At 41.7% G+C, this 19,602-nt stretch overlaps 2 protein-coding genes across 3 annotated transcripts in view; both read left to right on the top strand.

Moving 5' to 3' along the window:
* The window catches only part of LGR4 (leucine rich repeat containing G protein-coupled receptor 4), an 82,435-nt gene extending 78,008 nt beyond the window's left edge, over positions 1-4,427 (top strand). The window contains exon 18 of the mRNA XM_075425962.1: positions 847-4,427. Coding sequence (XP_075282077.1) covers positions 847-2,123 — 1,277 coding nt within the window. The 3' untranslated portion in view covers positions 2,124-4,427. The remainder of the gene's footprint in view (positions 1-846) is intronic.
* Positions 4,428-11,189: 6,762 nt separating this feature from the next.
* Positions 11,190-19,602, top strand: part of CCDC34 (coiled-coil domain containing 34) — a 43,588-nt gene continuing 35,175 nt past the window's right edge. For both annotated transcript variants that reach the window (XR_012764600.1, XM_075427048.1), the window contains exons 1-3: positions 11,190-11,443; positions 15,228-15,360; positions 17,852-17,959. Coding sequence is in view for 1 of the 2 variants with exons in the window: in XM_075427048.1 (XP_075283163.1) it covers positions 11,262-11,443; positions 15,228-15,360; positions 17,852-17,959 (423 nt within the window). In the remaining variant the exon portion in view is untranslated. The remainder of the gene's footprint in view (positions 11,444-15,227; positions 15,361-17,851; positions 17,960-19,602) is intronic.

Genomic DNA, 19,602 nt, shown 5'->3' with positions numbered 1-19,602 from the left:
CCCCCAGCTATTGTGCTTTGGACAATTAGCGGTGCCTAATGGGGATGTAGGAGAGGTTAAACTCTTCTAATTGTTATTTAAAATCAATAGGATTTTCCTATGGAATAAGTAGCAATTAGAAGGATTAGAAGGGTAAGTAGTGGTAGTGACCTTTTTTCCTTGTCTCGCCTCATATTATTTTTGCTTGTTGGACGTTTTTTATTATTTAAGCTTTTTTAAGTGGCAAAAGCAGAAGAAAAAAATCATTTTCCCTATATGACGTTCTACGCTCGCAGTGCTTTTCAGTGACATGGGTGGGAGAGAGGGCTTGTGGTGAATTCCTGTCCCTATTAAAGCTGGTTAAATTGAATTTGTCAGTTGTTTTACAGACGTTTCCTTGTGATGAAAAGTTATTCCAGCAGGCATGTTTGTGAATCATTTTTTGACAGAACACATTATTTCTAAAAAATTTTCTCCCCTTACAAGTCCTTTGTGAACATTTGCTTTTGTTTTGTTACCAACTTTTTTAATGAAGTATGAAATCTAAAGAAAAAAAGTATTTAGGTGGCACTAATAAAAGCTATTTTGAGTAGCTAAAAGGTAATTAAGTTTGTTTAGCTAGCTTGTTTATACAGAGTATTCTCGAGTGACCATTCATTGCAGTAATTATTATTTCAGGCATAATTAATTAGTAAATAGCTTCAGCAGAATAGTTTACTTTCAGCTGACCTATTTAGCACTTCAGCTGTGTACTCTATTCATGAATTAATGAGGAGTGCTTTTGTAATTCCTTTTGAAAATCTTGCTTATTAAGGCACGATTTTTTTTTCTAAATTGGTTATCCTTCTGTGTTTTTTTTTCTTCTAGGTGCTTTTAAGCCTTGTGAATATTTATTGGGCAGCTGGATGATTCGACTTACTGTCTGGTTTATTTTTTTGGTTGCTTTGTTCTTCAACCTGCTTGTCATGTTAACAATATTTGCATCCTGTACTCCGTTGCCATCTTCCAAACTGTTTATAGGCCTGATTTCTGTCTCTAACTTATTTATGGGAGTCTATACTGGTATTTTAACTTTCTTGGATGCTGTCTCTTGGGGAAGATTTGCTGAATTTGGCATATGGTGGGAGACTGGCAGTGGTTGCAGAGTCGCTGGGTTTCTTGCAGTCTTTTCGTCAGAAAGTGCCATTTTTTTCCTGATGTTGGCAGCTGTTGAACGGAGCTTCTCTGCGAAGGAGATCATTAAAAAGGGGAAAAGCAATCGCCAAAAACAATTTCAGATTGCAGCAGTTTTTGCTTTCCTGTGCGCTGTGGTAGCGGGGTGCTTACCACTTTTTTATCAAGCGGAGTACTCGGCATCACCCCTCTGCTTGCCCTTCCCCACCGGAGAAACGCCTTCTTTAGGTTTCACAGTAACTTTAGTGCTCCTGAACTCATTAGCATTTTTGCTAATGGCTATTATCTACACCAAACTGTATTGCAACTTGGAAAAAGAGGACCTCTCCGAAAACTCGCAGTCCAGCATGATCAAGCATGTCGCTTGGCTCATCTTCACGAACTGCATCTTTTTCTGCCCTGTTGCGTTTTTCTCGTTTGCACCGTTGATCACTGCGATTTCTATCAGCCCTGAAATCATGAAGTCTGTTACTTTGATATTTTTCCCATTACCTGCTTGCCTGAACCCGGTTCTATACGTGTTCTTCAACCCAAAGTTCAAGGAAGACTGGAGGTTGCTCATGCGCCACGTGACCAGGAAGAACGGCGCGGTAGCGATGGCCGTCAACGCTCAAGGGGGCTGCGCGGCGCAGGATTTCTACTACGACTGCGGCGTGTACACCCATTTGCAGGGTAACATCGCCGTGTGTGAATGTTGCGAATCGCTCCTTCTATCCAAGCCCGTGCCCTGTAAACATTTAATAAAGTCCCACAGCTGCCCGGCGCTGGCAGTGGTGCCTTGCCAAAGGCCGGACGGCTACTGGTCGGACTGCGGCACCCAGTCAGCCCACTCCGACTACGCGGACGAGGACGACTCCTTCGTCTCGGACAGCTCAGACCAGGTGCAGGCCTGCGGCCGCGCGTGTTTCTACCAAAGCCGAGGGTTCCCTTTGGTTCGTTACGCCTACAACATCCCGCGAATTAAAGACTGAAAAGGCTTTTTGCCGTCAGCTGTTGGAATAAAGAGGTACAATGCTTCGTAGGCTGGTGCCTGTTTTGACCTTTTGAGCAGGAAGCACTTTTGTAATCACTGTTTAGCGTCGTTTGTAAAGAAGGGAAGCGGGCAGTAACTTCTTGAGCCATACATTTAAAAACAATTAAACAAATAAATCAATTGCCCTGACTGTAAATAATTGGTAAACCAAATTTGTTACCCAATATTTTTACTCTTTCCACGCAATAGTGGCTTCTTTTATACAGTTTTTTTACATGCTAATGGTGTGTTTCCACGTTGTACTCCAGTTGTACTTTGCTTCTGCTTGTTGGCAAGGTAAGTTCTCTTGATTTTTTTTCTTTTTTTTTTTTTTCTGCCAAAGCACAATATAAAGGACAGCTGTTTAGTATTAAAGAAATTATTTTTAAATGTGACTTTTCTATAATTAAGCAAAAAAACCTCTCTTGTTAGCTTTGTATAGTGTATTCAGCATTGAATCTCAGGATGAATTTTACTGCAGGGCCAAAAGGGGATTAATTCTCCCATACGTAACTGTGACAGCAATATAGGAATACCATGTTTGTTTTGTATTTCAAGCCAACGTTCAATTTTTTAAACAGGCTTTGTTACAATAAAGCACTTGTAATCCACCATATCTGTAGACTATGAAATAAGCATATGAACAGCTGTCAGGAGTAATAGGGTTGAACACATTTTCCCAGCGTTGATGCATTGCTTCAGGTGAACCACAGCAGCTTTCTTCAGTATTAGGCAGTCGGGTCACGCTGTCGGAAGGAATGTCGATGCATCGAGGGGGGGTGTCAGCAGCGCTGCCGATGTGTGCGGCTCGTGTCTTTGCAGTAAGACTGGCTGATACTTTGCAGCCTGTTGAATGCTACAGCACCCCGGTAGTATCTGTGAGTTGACTGCGATTTTAGCAAATGGCGGGAAAACAGAAAGCAATTTTGCAATAAAAGAAAAGCATTTTTGCCAGTTATTTTACTGAGAGCGAAGTACACTGTGCAAAGTCACTGATTTTATGTAAATCAGTGTATTATTTTTAAACCATTCAAGTCCTGAAACCCAAATGATTTAAGTACAATCAGTGATCCATTTATCTGTATTTAGTTTGCTATCTGATCGATACAAAGTTATGAATGCATGATTAGGTATTTATGTATGTTTCTTGAACAAGACACTAAATCGAGAGCAAATCCACTGCCATCCCACTTACTCTGGAGACATTCTCGGTAAGATTTAAAGCTAGATTGCTGTTTTGAGAATTAAACTGTATATACTGTTCATACAATGAATTTTTATCTTTGCATTGTAAATTATTTGATAGAACACATGATGGGAAATGTGGCTTCAGTTCATTTTGTTAATTAAAGCTACCTCCTAAACAATAGTGGCTGCCAGTAGCAGAATGTTTAAAATGTGGTTTATATACTTTTTGCATTGTAAATAGACATGGTTGTATATTGTCACTGTAATAAAAACAGAATCCTTGTATATCAAAATCATGTAGTTTGTACAAAGTATGGGAGGGTTATTTACTGTATGCTGTTAATTTTGTAAGCCAGATATTCACATGTAAAAACAAAAGAGAAGAAAACCAACCCAGAGTTGTTGATTCTTATATTTACACTCATGAATATTACATCTGCAATTAGCATGGAATGTTACACTGAAAGCAAATAAAGGGTACATGAATATGGATATTTATCTCTGGTTTTTGAAAGTTAAGGCTGAAAATGGTGCACATGTAAAACTGTTGAGCATAAATAACGTGTCATCTGTTCTCCACTGCTTGTGGAGAGAGTTTGGGGGAGGAACTGCCAGTGAAGTAAGAAAGTGGCCAATTTACGAGTGGATTTATGATCTCAGACTAGTGCTGACTTTTGGCATGCAAAAGGTTCAAACCTTCATAGAAGTGTTTGCCGTCTTATAAAGCAATCTCTTTATTAAAGACGCTATTATGTATTGTATTTGAGTTGAAATGTTTTTAGTATGCCTTGGAAAAATCATACAGATGATAATTTTGGTTTTGATGCGATTTCCATGCCGAGAGTTGTGGGGTTTTTTTAGCCATAGTTGTGTAAGAGTCCCAGTCTGTTCCACACTCCCTCTGTTGGCCAACCAGTCAAAGGTAATGGGAATGCTTCTAACAAGAATACTTCTCAAAAAGGACAATAAATGTCAGATGCCATTTCATAATTGGTAGGGAAGGAAATTTCTTCTGTTGTACAAATGAGTCTTCACTGAAATGCTATTAAAATGGCCCGATGCGATCCATTTGGAGTGACAGTATTGAATTTATACATCAATGTGTGTTTGAAGTTGCAGTTACGCTAATGGTTAATTTTTAATGCAGTCAGCCCGGTGTCTTCCAACACGTGCAGGTTTTATCTGCTGGTAGAGGTGAAAGAATACAGGCAGTAGCTACTAAAATCAACCTGTCAAGGAGCAGTGCTGCAAAACTTGCCTGTCAATATCGCCACGTGCCTGACACCGATGGACGATCACGTAAGGAGAACCCAGAAAAATCCAGCCGCCAGGTACTCCGTGCCTCCTCTGTCGTGTCTTTGCTGGATGAGCTGATCTCAGTAGCAGGGCGTAACCTAATGTTCCGATGTTCACAACTGCCTGGGAAAGCCACTGAGAACCCGCTCCCTCTCCTCCCCGCTCCAGAAGTGGTCTCAAACGTATGGGGACAACTTGCCGTAAAGCTGTGCTGTGTCCGTAACGCGTGGGGGTTTTCGGTTACCTCTGTGCAAGTGACTTTCAGAGCTGTCACCCGGCAGCTGCCTCCTCAGCTAGGCAGAGCTTCCCAGCTTCAGTTCTGAGACTCAAACACCTGAAACCTCACAAGTTGCACCCTTCTGGGGTGTCTGCAGGGAATAAATCCTCCAATTTTCTAGAATCTAAAGCTAGCTGAAGCTGTTCTTACAGTGACAATGTCACATACCTGGCTTGTGAACCCCCCTGAACAACTGTTGTAGTGAGCTCCAACACTGGATTTAGCAGACAAAAAGAATTTGCTGTTGACTTCAAATACAACTTACAGTAAGGAAAGCATTTTTTTGTTGTTTTTCTTCCTTCTGCTGTTGTGAGGAAGCAGCTTTTGGCAGGGGGGCAGAGTCACAAATAAAATTGCCAAAGTTTTTGCTGAGGTATTCCCTGCCTTCTCTCCCTGTCAAGAGTAATTTCTTACAGAGAGCTATGAGCCTGCTCTGTGGCAGTACGCTGGTGAGATCTCTTAATTTGAAGTGGAGCCTTTTTATTCTCTTACAAAAATAATGCATCTGCTTCACAACTTTTTGGTCTAGATACCTTTTGTCCTTTTTAATTTGTTTCTGGTAGTATTTTCTGTGTTTAATCAGAAATTTACTCAGAAATTTCAGTACAAAGATACTTCAGTAATTCTTTTGACCTTGCTTACTATTTTTAAGCCTTCAGTTTTAATTTATAGGGTAATATTTTTAATTAAAAACACAATGCATAGTTTTTCATATGTACTCTCAATTTAATAATTATTATTTACATAGATGCTTTTGATCTTTTACTGCTAGGCATAAGTGTATTTTTAGCAAGAGATTTTTTTAATACTACCTTTCACATACCATACAGCAGAGTCTGACCGATTTAGCACTAGAGTTCAGTTGATGATCCAGTAAATAAGGAAATGAAATCTGAAATGGGATAATACATCACAAATTGCTGTTTTCTTTACTGTTGTGTACTGTAAGAGCTTGGAGGGCGAATGGACACTTTTCATATGTTGCGTTCACAGCACTACGCTACTATAAAATATCATCACTTATGTTTTACCTAAGAAATACTAGTTTAATGGTCACTGTGGCATTTACTGAAGGGAAATTATTTAGATTTGAGGGTAACAAAATATGAAGTGTCTCTTTGGATTCAAGTAACAAGTGTAACCTGCAAGTGTCTTGAAAATTTCAGCCCAATTATATGCAAGTAAATCTGTTACTAACTGACGCTTTAAAAGAGAGCAAGACTTCGTGCAGAAGCGTAAACTAGCTAAAGGAGCAAAGGCTGTTCAAAAGCAGGAGGGCTGTGACCTCCAACTAACAGAAAACAACTGAGTTGAGTGGGAGTCCTGCTATTGATTGAAAAAGATGGGATTTTTATATGAATGTGTTTGATAGAGTTATGGCACATTTCCTTACACAAGAGAGAAATTCTCACTCTTGAGGCCATGCTCCTTGAAGGCAGATGGGTCCACATCTGCAATCAACAGAAACTGGACTGGGGCTAGCAGTGGGTACGGTGTATTGCAAAGATGAGACTACATGGTACCGTGAAGGAAAACTGAAGCAAGCCAAGACCTCTCAGATTTCACAGCCTCTAATCAAGCAGAACTACAAATGCAGACACAAAAATAGCCAGTAGGCAAGTGTAGGCAGTGCTCGTTAGCTCTGATGGAGCGTGGAGCCAAGTGGCTTTCTTCCTTACTCCTGCGTCTGCCGCACTGTTCTTCCCCACACTGGAAAATCTGAAGACTTGGCAAGACTTCTTAAATTAGACTGTATTTGGTTCAAATTTTCTTTTTTTTTTTCTGCCAGGTTGCAAGTAAAATTAAGATACACATTCTTTTCTTCAACCTGAAGGCATGGATGTCTAAGCCTTAGTTTGTGCCTAAATTTAGTAAGTTTGTTTTTTTAATAGGATTGGTTTTATGCTTTTTCTCTGTGAATGCAAATGTGGAACTAGACATTACATCTAAAAGCAATCTTATCCAATTCTTTTCATTAAATCTGGGTAGTATTAATGAAGTTGAACTGAGATGTTGCCTTCTGATGGCTCTTATGTTTGCGGAGACTGAGCTGATCAGATTACAGTTGAATTTCTAAAATTCACCTATTTCATAAAGAAGAGTTGGCAAATCATAGAGTTGTTAAATCAGAGTAGTTAGTGATTTGGGGTAGTTGATTTATGCCTAGAATTTAATTCACTTCTATGTTTGTTACCTGTAAAGTTGCTTTCTTGACATCATTTTCTATGTAAAATGGGTTTTCAAATACTGTGAGTGGCAATTAGGGATTACTTGTGAGCAATTTGTCAGGAGCATTTGGATGTTCAGACACACTGATGGGCATGACTGAACAGACAAAGTACAGGTCTGCGAACACACTGCTCTGTGTTTACTCCCTGTTGCTAACAGCTTAAGGTACTTACTCCGTAGTCTGTGATGGTGTTGGTTCAGTTAGCACTGAAGGACTGAATGTAGTTTTTGTCATTCCTTTGGTGAGAAACTAGGCTGATTTTTCACAATGGTAACAACCATACGGGTATGCGTATGTATGTTTATTCACTCAGTTGTGTGCGGCAACTGTTGTGCTTCATTGTGTCAGTTTGATTTTGCTCGTAGGCTTTATAGCAGTGTTGGCGCTTAATGCCTGCCATGGCAGATGCTTTCTAGAGACAGCCTTTCCTATTCTGGCACTAAGTCAACAGAATTACAGTTTTGCCATGAAGCATGTCCTTGTACTGTGTCATTTGTCTGCTTGTCAGTCCTTCTGGGGCCACAGGAGTTGTGTAGCTGAACCTGCAGGATTGTTGTTTCAATCCTTAGTATTTTACCAAATGACATTGTTTGGGCTCTTACCTTGCCAGTATTAACTAGGGCACAGTGGCTGTGGAGCTGGCTTGACGAGTTGGGCAGAACGGGAAGAAGAAGGATAACAACAATATGATTTCATACTTTCACTTCTCTTCAAAGCTAGATGCTTTAATTCCCTGAAAGGTGAACTGGCTTTTGCCACCCTCTGCATAGGCAGTCTCAACGCATAAACTCCGGTTGCTTGTCACAATACTAAGGTTTGTTAATATAAGCTATTTGCCCAATTCCTGTTCTTGAATCCCCAAGAAGTTATTTTATTATGTATAATAATACAGAGAGGGAAGAGAAGGACTCACATCATAGAATCCTAGAATGGTCTGGGTTGGAAGGGACCTTATAGATCACCTCATTCCAACCCCCCTGCCATGGGCAGGGGCACCTTCCACCAGACCAGGTTGCTCAAAGCACCATCCAGCCTGGCCTTGAACACTGCCAGCTTCTCTGGGCAGCCTATGCCAGGGCCTCAGTAAAGAATTTCTTCCTAATGTCTAATCTAAATCTGCCCTCTTTCAGTCTAAAGCCATTACCCCTTGCCCTATCACTACACGGCCTCGTAAAAAGTCCCTCTCCAGCTCTCTTGCAGGCACCTGCAGGTACTGGAAGGCTGCTCTAAGGTCTCCCTGCAGCCTTCTCTTCTCCAGGCTGAACAGCCCCAGCTGTCTCAGCCTTTCCTCATAGGAGAGGTGTTCCATCCCTCTGACCATTTTTGTGGCCTCCTCTGGCCCTGCTCCAACAGCTCCAGGTCTGTCCTGTGCTGAGGGCTCCAGAGCTGGACGCAGGACTCCTAGGGGGGTCTCACCAGAGCGGGGCAGAGGGGCAGAATCCCTTCCCTCACCCTGCTGCCCACGCTGCTGGGGATGCAGCCCAGGGTACGGGTGCCCTTCTGGGCTGCCAGCGCACATTGCTGGGTCATGTTTGTGTCTTTGGCACGATTGCAGCTGGCTGCTGCCTTGCCTTGAGACATCCCTTTCATAGTTACTGGCCGTCCCAGATGAGCAGCTGTGTGGCTTCATCAGAAGCGATAGATGCCCAGTGCAGTGAGCTTCAGAGTTCCTTGGTCCAGTGAGACAGGAAGGTTTTTTTTTTCTTTTTTTCAATTTATTTAAGACTTTTGCAAGTCTTCTCTGTAAGATGGGCTTTAAGGTCGAGGGAGGTTTCCAAGCCTATGAAATTACCTTTGTCTGCAGCCTGTTGAAATACTTGAATTTTTCATGCTTGCCAAGATGTGAAGCTTTGCTCACAGTGCTTGTTTAGCCATATAGTAAACGATTTTCATACTTCTGTTACTTCTTAGCTGCGTGCAGCACAGACACAGACATTCCTGTAAAACTGTAGGTGGTTTGTGTTCAAGAAAGCTGAGGCATTGCATCGTGCACCTTGTATCCCAAGAATTCAGTCTGAGTTGAAAATTTTTGTTGTTGTATCTTTACTTGGCATGAAATTTAGGTTCTTGTGATATTCTGTTGTCTTCAATACTTGAATCATCAGCTTAAATTATTTCAACAGGTGTAATTTTTTGTCTGTTAGATACTGCAGCTAGTAATTCTTGAATATTTATTTAATGATGATCAGCTCAACGATGTACCACAGGTGGCTAGAGTTATTTTAACATCACAAATATCTATTTGCTGCACAGCGATGTAGTCAATATTATAGGAGTGCTTAGATCGGAGATGAATTCTGGCCTTTTTTTGTATTTTTCAGCTTGCTGGAAAATCATTCCAGATGACCGGCTGGTTATCAGCACATACTGTCAGCCATAGAGTAACATTTGTTTTTTCCTTACAGGAACCATAATGATATTTCTCCAAGCTGCCAAAACTGCAGTTCCCATGAGACGGTAAGCCAGTTTAAGAAGCTCCACCACTGAAAGGGGGAAATCCCTCACACCTCACCTCTGCCTCTCCCTTCCTTCTGCTTTGTGGCCGTGCTCTCCTGGCGCTTGCCTGTTTTTTTGCCTCAGCTCTTGTCAGACGTCTTCCAAGCTTTAACTTACTCAGACCGCAAGTTCCTTGGCCAAAGAGTTGGATGGCTTTCTACTACATTAGTCAGGTAATGTGACTTGGCAAAGGGAGCAAGAAGAAGGCTCCTGACCGGCAGGAGAGATGCAGCTGTTTCAGTAGAGACGTGATGGACTTGGGTGCCCGTGAATCTGCAGCCCAAGCACCAAACAACCCATCTAAAAACTCCAAGTATGACCATTTGGGCATTCTTTAGGACTGTTAATGATGGCGTTGAGATGTCTTCTGCCTGACAGCACTCATTTTTGGTGGTGTCTAGTCACACACAATGGTTGTGTAGGTTTGATGGCCTTTTTATATCATTGAAATTCTATGTCACAAATGACTTTCCTATTTTCAACAAAGCATTTTTAATACTGTTGCTTATTTTTCAACTTGCCTATCCAACTAAAAATGTATTTCTTGTTAAACTCACCCACCTGGAGATTCTTGGTAAGAACAATTATATCAATATAGCAACCAACTTTATGATCGCTTTCAAACTTGCGTATCTCATGTTAGTATCAGTAACACTTCTGCTCAGTCAGCCACAGCAAAATGACTCGAAGTTGTAAAGAGCTACCTGCTGCTAGTCAGCGGTTATCTCCATGGTAGATGAGATTCAAAGGCAATTAAAAGCTCTGGTGATACGTGTGATTGGTGCCGATCCTGCTTAAGGATTTGGCTAAAAGGCGGTCGAGGTGGCCCGACATTGGCAGTGAAGAGGATTTGGAACCGCGATGGAGTATTGACGAAGGATCTAGTGGCAAACAGGAAAGGACAGGAGTGTGTATATATCTAAAAAATACATGTTTTACAACAAATAGTTATAGCTTCAGACCTTTACATCAGAAACAAGATTCTAATTGTGGGGACTGAGATGGGCTGTTGCAGTTCAACGTATGGCTAGGTTACGAACTTTGACTTGGCTGTTAGAAAACGCCTAAGCTACCTTCGCACGTATTGGAATCATCTTCTGCAGCTGACGCTGCTGGTACCGTTTATTGAAGTGGTAAACGTCAAAAAAAATGTTATTAAGTCAGAAACGACAGCTGCAAAGAGTTCATCCAAATGGGCATCCGAGGGCGCGGGCGATCACCGTGGGGACGGCAGGGCCGGGCAGTACGGGGCCTGCTGCCTGCCCCTGGCCCTGGCAGGGCTTTCCAGGCCCCCACCCGGCCGGCGGGGCGGCCGCCCGCCCTGACCCCGTGCTTTCCCGGTGTCTCCCCCAGCCGCCGCCGCCCGGGAAGGGAAAGCGACGCCGCCCGGGCCCGGCGCCGCGCGCCGCTCCCTCAGGCCAGGCGGGGAGGCGGTGGCTGGGGCGAGGCGGGCGCAGGCGCGGCGGAGGCGGCACGCGGCGTCCCGGTTGCATGGCGACGGGGGGGGGGAGCCGCGGGGGCCGCCGGGAGCGCGGGCTGCGCCCGCCGCGCCGTGGTGCCGGCCGTTAGCCGCCTGCCGCCGGCCTCTTCCTCGGGGGCTGCCTGCCGGCATGAGCAGCGGGGCCGCCCGCCTCAGCCCGCCGTCCTCCGCCAGCTCCGAGGGCGAGGAGCCCCTCAGTGCCTCCGGCTGCTCCCCGCTCTACCCCGCGTCCCGCCCCAGCTCCCCGAGCGGCCCGGAGGAGGAGGAGGAGGAGGAGCGGGCCGCGGCCTCCCGGAGCCGGCGAGGCCATAGGTAACGCCTGCGTCTGGGCCCGGGTTCGAGCCGGGGGCTGGGGACCGGCCCCTGCCCGAGGAGCCGGGCTCCCGGAGTCGCCTCCCGCCGCCTGAGGCCTGTGCTGGGGGCGGAAGGTTGTTTCACATAAATGCAATTTGTTCGCATAGATGAGCGCTTTGGGCACCTGCCCCTTTTTTTATGCTATCTTGGGAAGTCGCAGGTTACGGCAGTCTTTTCGATGGGCAGCTGGGTGTTTTCATGGGTTTGTGAAATATCTGTGAGCTGTTGAGCTGAGCCTCAGGGTCTTTGCAAGTTAAAAATGTGAGGCCCTTCCTGTCATACTTTCAAACGCTCTTAGAAGCGAAAGGGCTGTTTTGCCTGGTGTATGTAGCTATATCCAGAGTCAGTTGTGTGTGCGTGCATTGCACAGTTCCTGTTCCTGTGGCTTAATTTCATTCCCTTTTAATTCTGTGTAGACTTAACGTCTTCCCTCGGGATCTCCTCTGCTTCACAGGAGAATAATTCTTATTCCTCTGTAAAATAACAGGGGGAAGGGCACGGAGTGCCAGTCTCTGTCTGGAATAGGACCTTTGCAATGGAAGCTTTGCAGATCCGTGTGGTAACCGATGGTGGATGTAACTAGCAAGGCTGAACTGAGCTAAACATGCCGGCGGGGTAAGGGGAGGACAGCTGAGCTTCGTGGGAGCGCAGGGTTCCAGTGTGGTTCTCAGACTTCCATGGAGAGCAGCGAAGGAATATGGACCACACTGAACTTTTCTTACAGGCATTTCTTGGAAAAGATGCTAAAAGTCCAGGGAAAATGTAGTCAGAAATAGAAGCTTCAGAGTGGAAAGGTTATTAGCCAGTTTATGGTCCCTCCTGTTTCAGGTTTTCTGTTACCTCTCATTTTACTTCTTCCCAATAAGCAATTTTGTTCACGTACCGTGAAGTTCCATAGCACTCAGCTCAAACTACTACATGTCTGTGCAGCTGGAGGTGCTCCCTGAAGCAGCTCTCAGTTTCCGGCCCTGTTGCTCCAGTACTCTCTGGCAGCAGTAAGATGCAACTGAAGACGACCTGTGCTAGGGCCCGAGTTGGAACAATCTCATGAAACTCTGCAGGCACAACGTATACTGCACCCGCGCAGACACTGCGTGTGAGTAATGCTGCTGCTGTGTTGTAAGAAGTGTCTTACAAATGCTCATGTAGCAGCTTCCGTGTAGAACTGCCAAGATCTCCAAAGTTTAGTAATAAAAAACACTTCTTCTTACACAGTCACTAACCCCATATGCACACGCTCTCTCAAAGAGTCTTTTTGTTGTTGTCCTCTTAAAACTACGCAAAAATTAGCCGGAGGCAGACATTTAATGTGGGAAATGCAATATTTGCAAAAGAGAAAGTCTGAAAACAAGGCCCTGTGAAATAGTGTTTCATACTTTCATTATGGATCAGTGTTATGTTTGATGCCGTGACTTAAGTGAATATAAATGATAATCACAGTGTTTTCTATTAATCACACTTCAGTTCTAATGCCAAATGTATCTAATTTGATTTAAGACACTTATTTAAAAACAAATGTGCACTTGAGAATGTGGTACTTTAAGAAGTCTGTTATCTTAATTATTCTGAGGAAGGTCGTAGCTGTGAACGTGCTAGCATTTCAGAAGATGATCCCGTGAGATCCAGGGTCCACGTGGCTCAAAATACAGAATTGGTGTGCCTGGGAGAGAGCGACTGGTGGCTGGGACGCACCCGGGGGAGGATTCCAGTCTGTGCTCGGGTGCAATCTAAGAGCTTTAGACACAACTCTGCAGAAATGTTTCTCCTAACACTTCTTCACATTGAGCTTGTGTTTTCCTCTGTTTAAACTTCATTATCTGTTATTTCTCACTTTTATACCATAAGGTTTTAATTTATTACTGTGTTTTGTTTTTTTTTTTGAGACATGAGCAGCTTGAACTTTGTAATTACTGATACAAGAAAACACGTAGTAAATAATATTTTTCTGAATTCATTCCTTCTGCTAGTACTTTTTCTCAGGTTGGTCTCATATGTCAGCATTATTCTAGTGCAAGGTGCCACGATGCAAATTGTGCACAGCAAAAGAATGTGTTGAGGAAGTATCCCTGCCCAAAATGTCAAGTCTGGACAAAGTTGCGTTGGTTTCCTGAATTTGAATGCATAATACTTTTATCCTTATCTTTAATAAACTTTGAGAGCTATTTTCTAACAAAATGTGTTATTATACATTCTTAAGTTGCATTCCTTGTTATATGTACCTGTTTAAAAACTGTCTCTGTTAAATTTTTACCTTTGCTAATGCGGTAGCACAAAAGCCCTAGGGTGCAGCAGAATGTGTTGGACAACGCTGGGCTTGGGAGTGCTTGGCCTGTGCTCCTTCTGTCCACACGTTGTCTGTGTGTCAGGGTGTCCTGTCAGTTCTGTTGTGCTACATCTCCATGGCAGCACAGTAGAAAGAGGGCTGGGGGCTGATTCCGTGTGGGGAAACCAACCCTTTTCCAGGTTCATTTCAGCATGAATCAGTTCCCCTGGACATGTCACATCTTGACCAGTGAACAGTCATGTTAGCGTACACACGTGGGTAGGAACAGTGGAGAAGAGCAGGACAAAACTCCTTAGCGCTGACATTGTCCCCAGATGCTTTGTATCACAGAAATATATTCTAAAGATTACCGGGACATAGAATGTTTTATAACAGTATTGCTGTTCCCTGTGAATACATAATACTTTTATGTTGATAACAAACCGAAAATCTTATGCTTAAAAGATCTATTTCAGGAACATTAACATAATATGCTTGTTTGGAGGCCTCTTCTATAGCTTGAATTGAGCAAACAGAACTACTCACTGTAGTGGAATATGTATGTAGGTAGGCATTTCCAGAGCCCATACGTTCATATAAAATACTAAAGTGAAGTCTAGTATCACAGTTTTGTTGTTAAGAAAAAAATATTTATAAGATAGAAGAAATCTTGTAAAGAAATCTATTGGCATGTTTCCAGTTTTCATTGACTTAGAGCCTAACATACTGTCTTACTTATGAGATGGTACATGTATAGAATATTATAAAAGACATTTCTGGCCTGAGGCTCAGATTGCTGCCTTATTTGTGAGTAAAGAAGTTATGAGTGAGTTATGCAAGCTACCTTGTTAAAGGTCTAATAGAACCTTGTATAATATCTTCAAGTATTGTATGCAAGCCGTATTTCATAAATATGTTTCCTGTGAAAGCTTTTTAGCATGGAAAACTTTACCTGTTAGAGTGAATGGATTCTAAATGCCAAGGTTGCTTGATATCGTGAATTCAGTTTTATAGGACTTGAAAGAAGAAATAATATTCTTGATTATCCTTTGCTCATGTTAAAGGTCACTTGTCACAGAGAGACTCCACATATCCAAGGACAGGATGTTAATGCTAAATCTCTGGTTTCCCTTGGTTTTCATATGTGAGAAGGAAGGTGACATTTGATATTTCTGATGTTAATTTTTGTTTAGTTCATAAAAGGTAATGCTTGAATATGTTCCACAGTTTGGAACAGGGGGGAAAACACATCGCTAACTAGCTAAAATTTAATAAGTAGAACGCAAGGGCCTGGTCAGAGGTGCAATATAAATGTTGTTTATACATTCTGGAGATTACTAAGCAAGTAGAAAAACTATGTCATTGTTGTCACGATAGGCCGTAAAAGAAATGTAAATTTTTCAAGGCAGTAGCACTGTTTAACTTTTCATCAAATATATTACAGATAATATTTTTTTACATTTCTTATTTTTAATTCAGGAAGGCTGAAGACTCTGAAATAGAAAGGGGGGAAAAAGAGTCGCCTTTGAAAGATAATCTTTCACCATGGGAAGAATGGTTCATTGGCAAAGAGAAGGAACTACGTGCCCGCTTGCAAGCTAGAGCTGCAGAGGTGAATACATCCATTTGGCTTGATGTGAAGTCTAACAGAAGATAGCAAGCACAAGATTTTTTTTTTTCTTTTGGTTGTGGAAACACAAGTAGTTTTGCCCATTATTTTTTGGTGTCTTGGGCCTCCGTAGTGTTTGTGTTTGACAATGCTGACATGATTCATGCTACGTCTGTTCTCTTTTGCTAAACGTTATGCTTCATTGAAGTGGTGCTGTATAATATTTTGCTTATCCAACTGTCAGGTAATGGTTTGAGTTTAAAGGATTAAAACATATTTATATAATTGGTACCTTGATTTTCATCATGGGTACATATGCCTGCATGTAGGTAGTAAAACACGACAGGGCGTGTGCTGGGTGTAAGTATGCCAAGCTACTTGGTTAGATATGAGGCACAGCGTTGTTATCCACTGTGTGTGTAATTATACAGCTGTTTGGTGTCCTTTCCCAGGATAGGTTTCCCTGTCCCAGCATTTTTTTCCCTCCTTCTACCTTTTGGCCCCTTGCAAATGAACAGTTCTTGAATACTGGGGCTGGGGCAGAATTAAGTGAGAGCGCTGTATCTTTTCTTGATTAATATGTTTGTAGTTGCAGTTGATTAAATGATACAGTTGTTTAAAATCAAATTGGAAGTATTGGGTGGTGGTTAGAACAATCACATCAAAGTTAGATCATTTCTCACTTTAGTTACTGATTTACTATTTGACCTTGAGCAATGTCCTAACCTTTCCGTGATTCACTTTATCTGTAAAAGTTGTTTTATCTGTAATAGTTGTTTTATGTGGGCTGCCTCACGTTGTGCATAAAACAGCCATCTCTGGAAGGTTCTGGAACAGTGTTTTAGAGGTCAGTGTAACACCATAATAGTTTGTTAAACTTGAGGAGTATGTTCTGATCTGTTAATATCCACCACACATTTCATGACTTTCCCTTTAGATTCCAGGTCGGTAATCGTCTCTCCCTATTTTGATTTTTGAGTAAAAAAAATGAGCCAAAGTAGTTTCTGATGTCATGTAGAAATGTGGTTGGTGTATGGACTTCTCATGTGGTCTTGACGAGGAACAAAAGTAACTTTTTCTTGTACATCACACAATAGCATTTATGCAGTACAAAATGTAATCTAGAAGATGTCTCCGTCAGCTGTATATTAAGAGCAGTCATAGGACAAGCATTACGTAAAGCCATGTAGAAATCGGTGGGATAGGTAAATATTTTATTCTCATTTATAAGATTTTGAAAGCATTAGAAGTTAAACTGCAATGTAGGCAACTGAAATAGCTTATATCAGGGGAAAAATACAGTCAACCTTTTGTAAGATGCCAGAAGAGAACAAAGTATGTGATTGTGATGTAAGAATGTATTGCTGCATTTGCATATAAAAAGTAATCTAAACTGATATCCTAAGAAACAACTGTGAAGTCCCAGATCTTTCACTGACAGCAGCACTGAGTCTGCCCTGAATGTTGGAAATGTGGAGAAATGTTTGGAGTGGATGGGGTCTTCTTGGGTACTGGCAGTGCCTTTACCTGTTACAGAAGCCAGGATCCCTGCAATACAAATGTCTCGGAACTCAAGGGAGGTGTTAGTCGCCGTAACTTTGCCTCAATACAGCGACAACTATATTTTGAAAATATGTCTGTATTGTGTTTTCTTTTAAGCTCTCTGTAGACTCCTGTTTTTTCTTGGTGTCTTACTAAATTCAAACTCAGTGTCCTAAGAAGAGGGGTTTCTCTCTGAAACTGACTGCAGTCTAGGGACCATAAAATCAGTTTCGTGGAAATAATTCCATTTGTCTATGTTTGAAGGTATGAATTTTCATCAAAAAATAGGACTTTGTGCTAATGCTACTGTTAGAGAAGCTGGACATCTCAAATTGTCGTCTTGGTCATATTTTTTCTTTATCGATTCATTTCCTTGGACAAATATAAGTGATTGCATATATACTGATGTCCTATAAAGATACTTTCAAATTTTTTCTCTTATTTTCAAAACAAAGCTCCTGCTTCAAAGTTTGCTAAAATCTGTAATAGTGTTGTCTTTAATAAGCTTTGGGTTAAGTCGTAAGGTTCCTGTAGTTCTGGTACTAAAGATCACAAGTGAGTCATATTTCACTTAGATTTTGATGCTTTCCTGAATGCAGAGCAGTACACCGTGTTTTAAGTATTGTAAGAAAGTACTGCTGCAAATTAAGATTCCACTGACTGAAAGGGCGTTTAAATAAGCTGAGGAGCAATTCCTTATGTTGAATTGTTTCCAAAACCTAATTAAAACAAGTGTTTCCAGTTCATATTCTAAAAATTATACATTGCCATTGATTTGATTTCATAATACTTCTGTGTTGACTGGCATCCATCTTTTCCAAAGTCGTAATGAAGAAAAAATTTCAAAATCTAATATGTATGTTGTTTTAACTGCAAGCGCTGTTTCCAGTACTGAGTGTATTGGTGTAGATGGTCACCACTGATTTAAGATGCATACTTTCTCTTTAATTAGGAAATGAACATACAGCTTGAGAAGATGAAGCAAAATCAAGAATGTGAAAGGAGGAAAAGGATAGCTGAAGAGAAGCACAAGGAATGGGTACAAAAAAAAAGAGAAGAGGTACAATATTGCTTTGGCTGCAAATATTGTAGCACGTACCATGCTTAAGTAAACCTATGTAAAATTACTTAGACTGTTTGGAGAACCGTGTTTTTAGTTTGCTGAATGAATGGCTGTTTTAATTGAAAATTGTAAAACCACACCAACACAGTTAAACATTTTTCTAACACTGATTTATTTTTTTTTCCATAAGGTATAAAGAGACTTGTTTTCTGAGTAGTCAGATAACTGATAGTTGGCCTCCATCTTGTGCAGCAGCCTTCTGCTAGTTATAGCTGGGGTTCTGGTCTTCACTATACCCTACTCTTTATGACTTCTGGGTTCAGTGCCCAAGCGTTTTAGGTAAACTGTACATCTTAACTATCTACAATGTCTTGTACACCAAGCAGAGCCATAAGAAGGATTTAGTGAAGTGCCATTGTGGACAGGCAAATAATATGGTAGAGTTTAGAGGGATAATTGAGGTGTGAGGCCAGATTCAGGAAGTTCTCAGTAGACCGCAGTTAGCAACTGGGAATTCCTTCATTCAAAAAGTAATTTCTGAGTGGGATCAAAAATTTTTTATCTTCTTTTGAGAGGGATGCCTAAGTCCAGGGTCAGAAGCAGACAGAATCCTGACCTCAGTGGAGCACTGTACAGCCCTGTGTCACACCAAGCAAGCGTGTTTAATGGGTGGCTAAAATGGGAATGTTTGGGAGGCTTGGGCTTGTTCAGCCCCTGGTAGTTCATGGGTATATGCGTTCATTGTCTTATGGTCTGTAGCAATACCAGTCGCTTACTGTTCTGTACTTCTGAATAAAATCAGTTGAAAGTTGATTAAAAATATCTCAATGGCCCTATCTGGCCTAGATATCCAGACTTCATACATTTGTCTTCACCATTTCAGAACTCCAGATTTGGTCTAGAACCACTAGAATAACCTGTGTTTGGATCTGACCTAATTATTCTTGGTCTCAGTGCTGGCTGGATGATTGGCATAAACCTGCCCCCAAATCAGTCCTGCTCTAAGCATTTATTACGATGTAGAAAGGATCTTTCCTTATTAAAGTACACAGCAAAAAGTAGAAGATTTATTATTCAGCACAAAGAATGCCATTTTCCTCTTCTGAAATGTAAATTAAATTATAGGTGTCTGTAACTATTCATTGGCTTGAAAGAGTTTGGGCTGCTTGTTTAAAATCATTCACAGTTCAAAACAGTGAAAGCTCCTGTTCTCACTTGTCCTGCTGCCCCCCCCCAGCTTCTGTAAACTTCTGACTATTTGGGTCCTCCTTGGACCTTTGTGGATTTACAGATTAACAACTTCTTGTCTGTTGTTTATGGGAATAGGAGGTCTCTTATCGTAATCATATCAGCCCAGAGGACGGGAAAAAGCATATTTGTGTCTGGACTTTATCATGTTATATTTTGGAAGGATAAGGTCATCTTTAGGCCATGTCTCAAGCTTTTACCAAAAGTAATCTGATTTTCATTTAAATCAGATGATTCATTGGCTAGTCTTTTCTGTAAACCACACTCGAATCAAGAACAAACTGAAACTCTTAGTTGTCTTTAGGATATTAACATTTGTGCTGCATAGACATTACCGCTTCACATTTCCAGAAGATTGTCTGTGGCTCTGGATGCAGACTGTAGGATAAATA

Source organism: Opisthocomus hoazin, chromosome 7, assembly GCF_030867145.1.
Source record: "Opisthocomus hoazin isolate bOpiHoa1 chromosome 7, bOpiHoa1.hap1, whole genome shotgun sequence".
Taxonomy (NCBI): domain Eukaryota; kingdom Metazoa; phylum Chordata; class Aves; order Opisthocomiformes; family Opisthocomidae; genus Opisthocomus; species Opisthocomus hoazin.
This window is presented reverse-complemented; position numbering and strand designations above follow the sequence as displayed.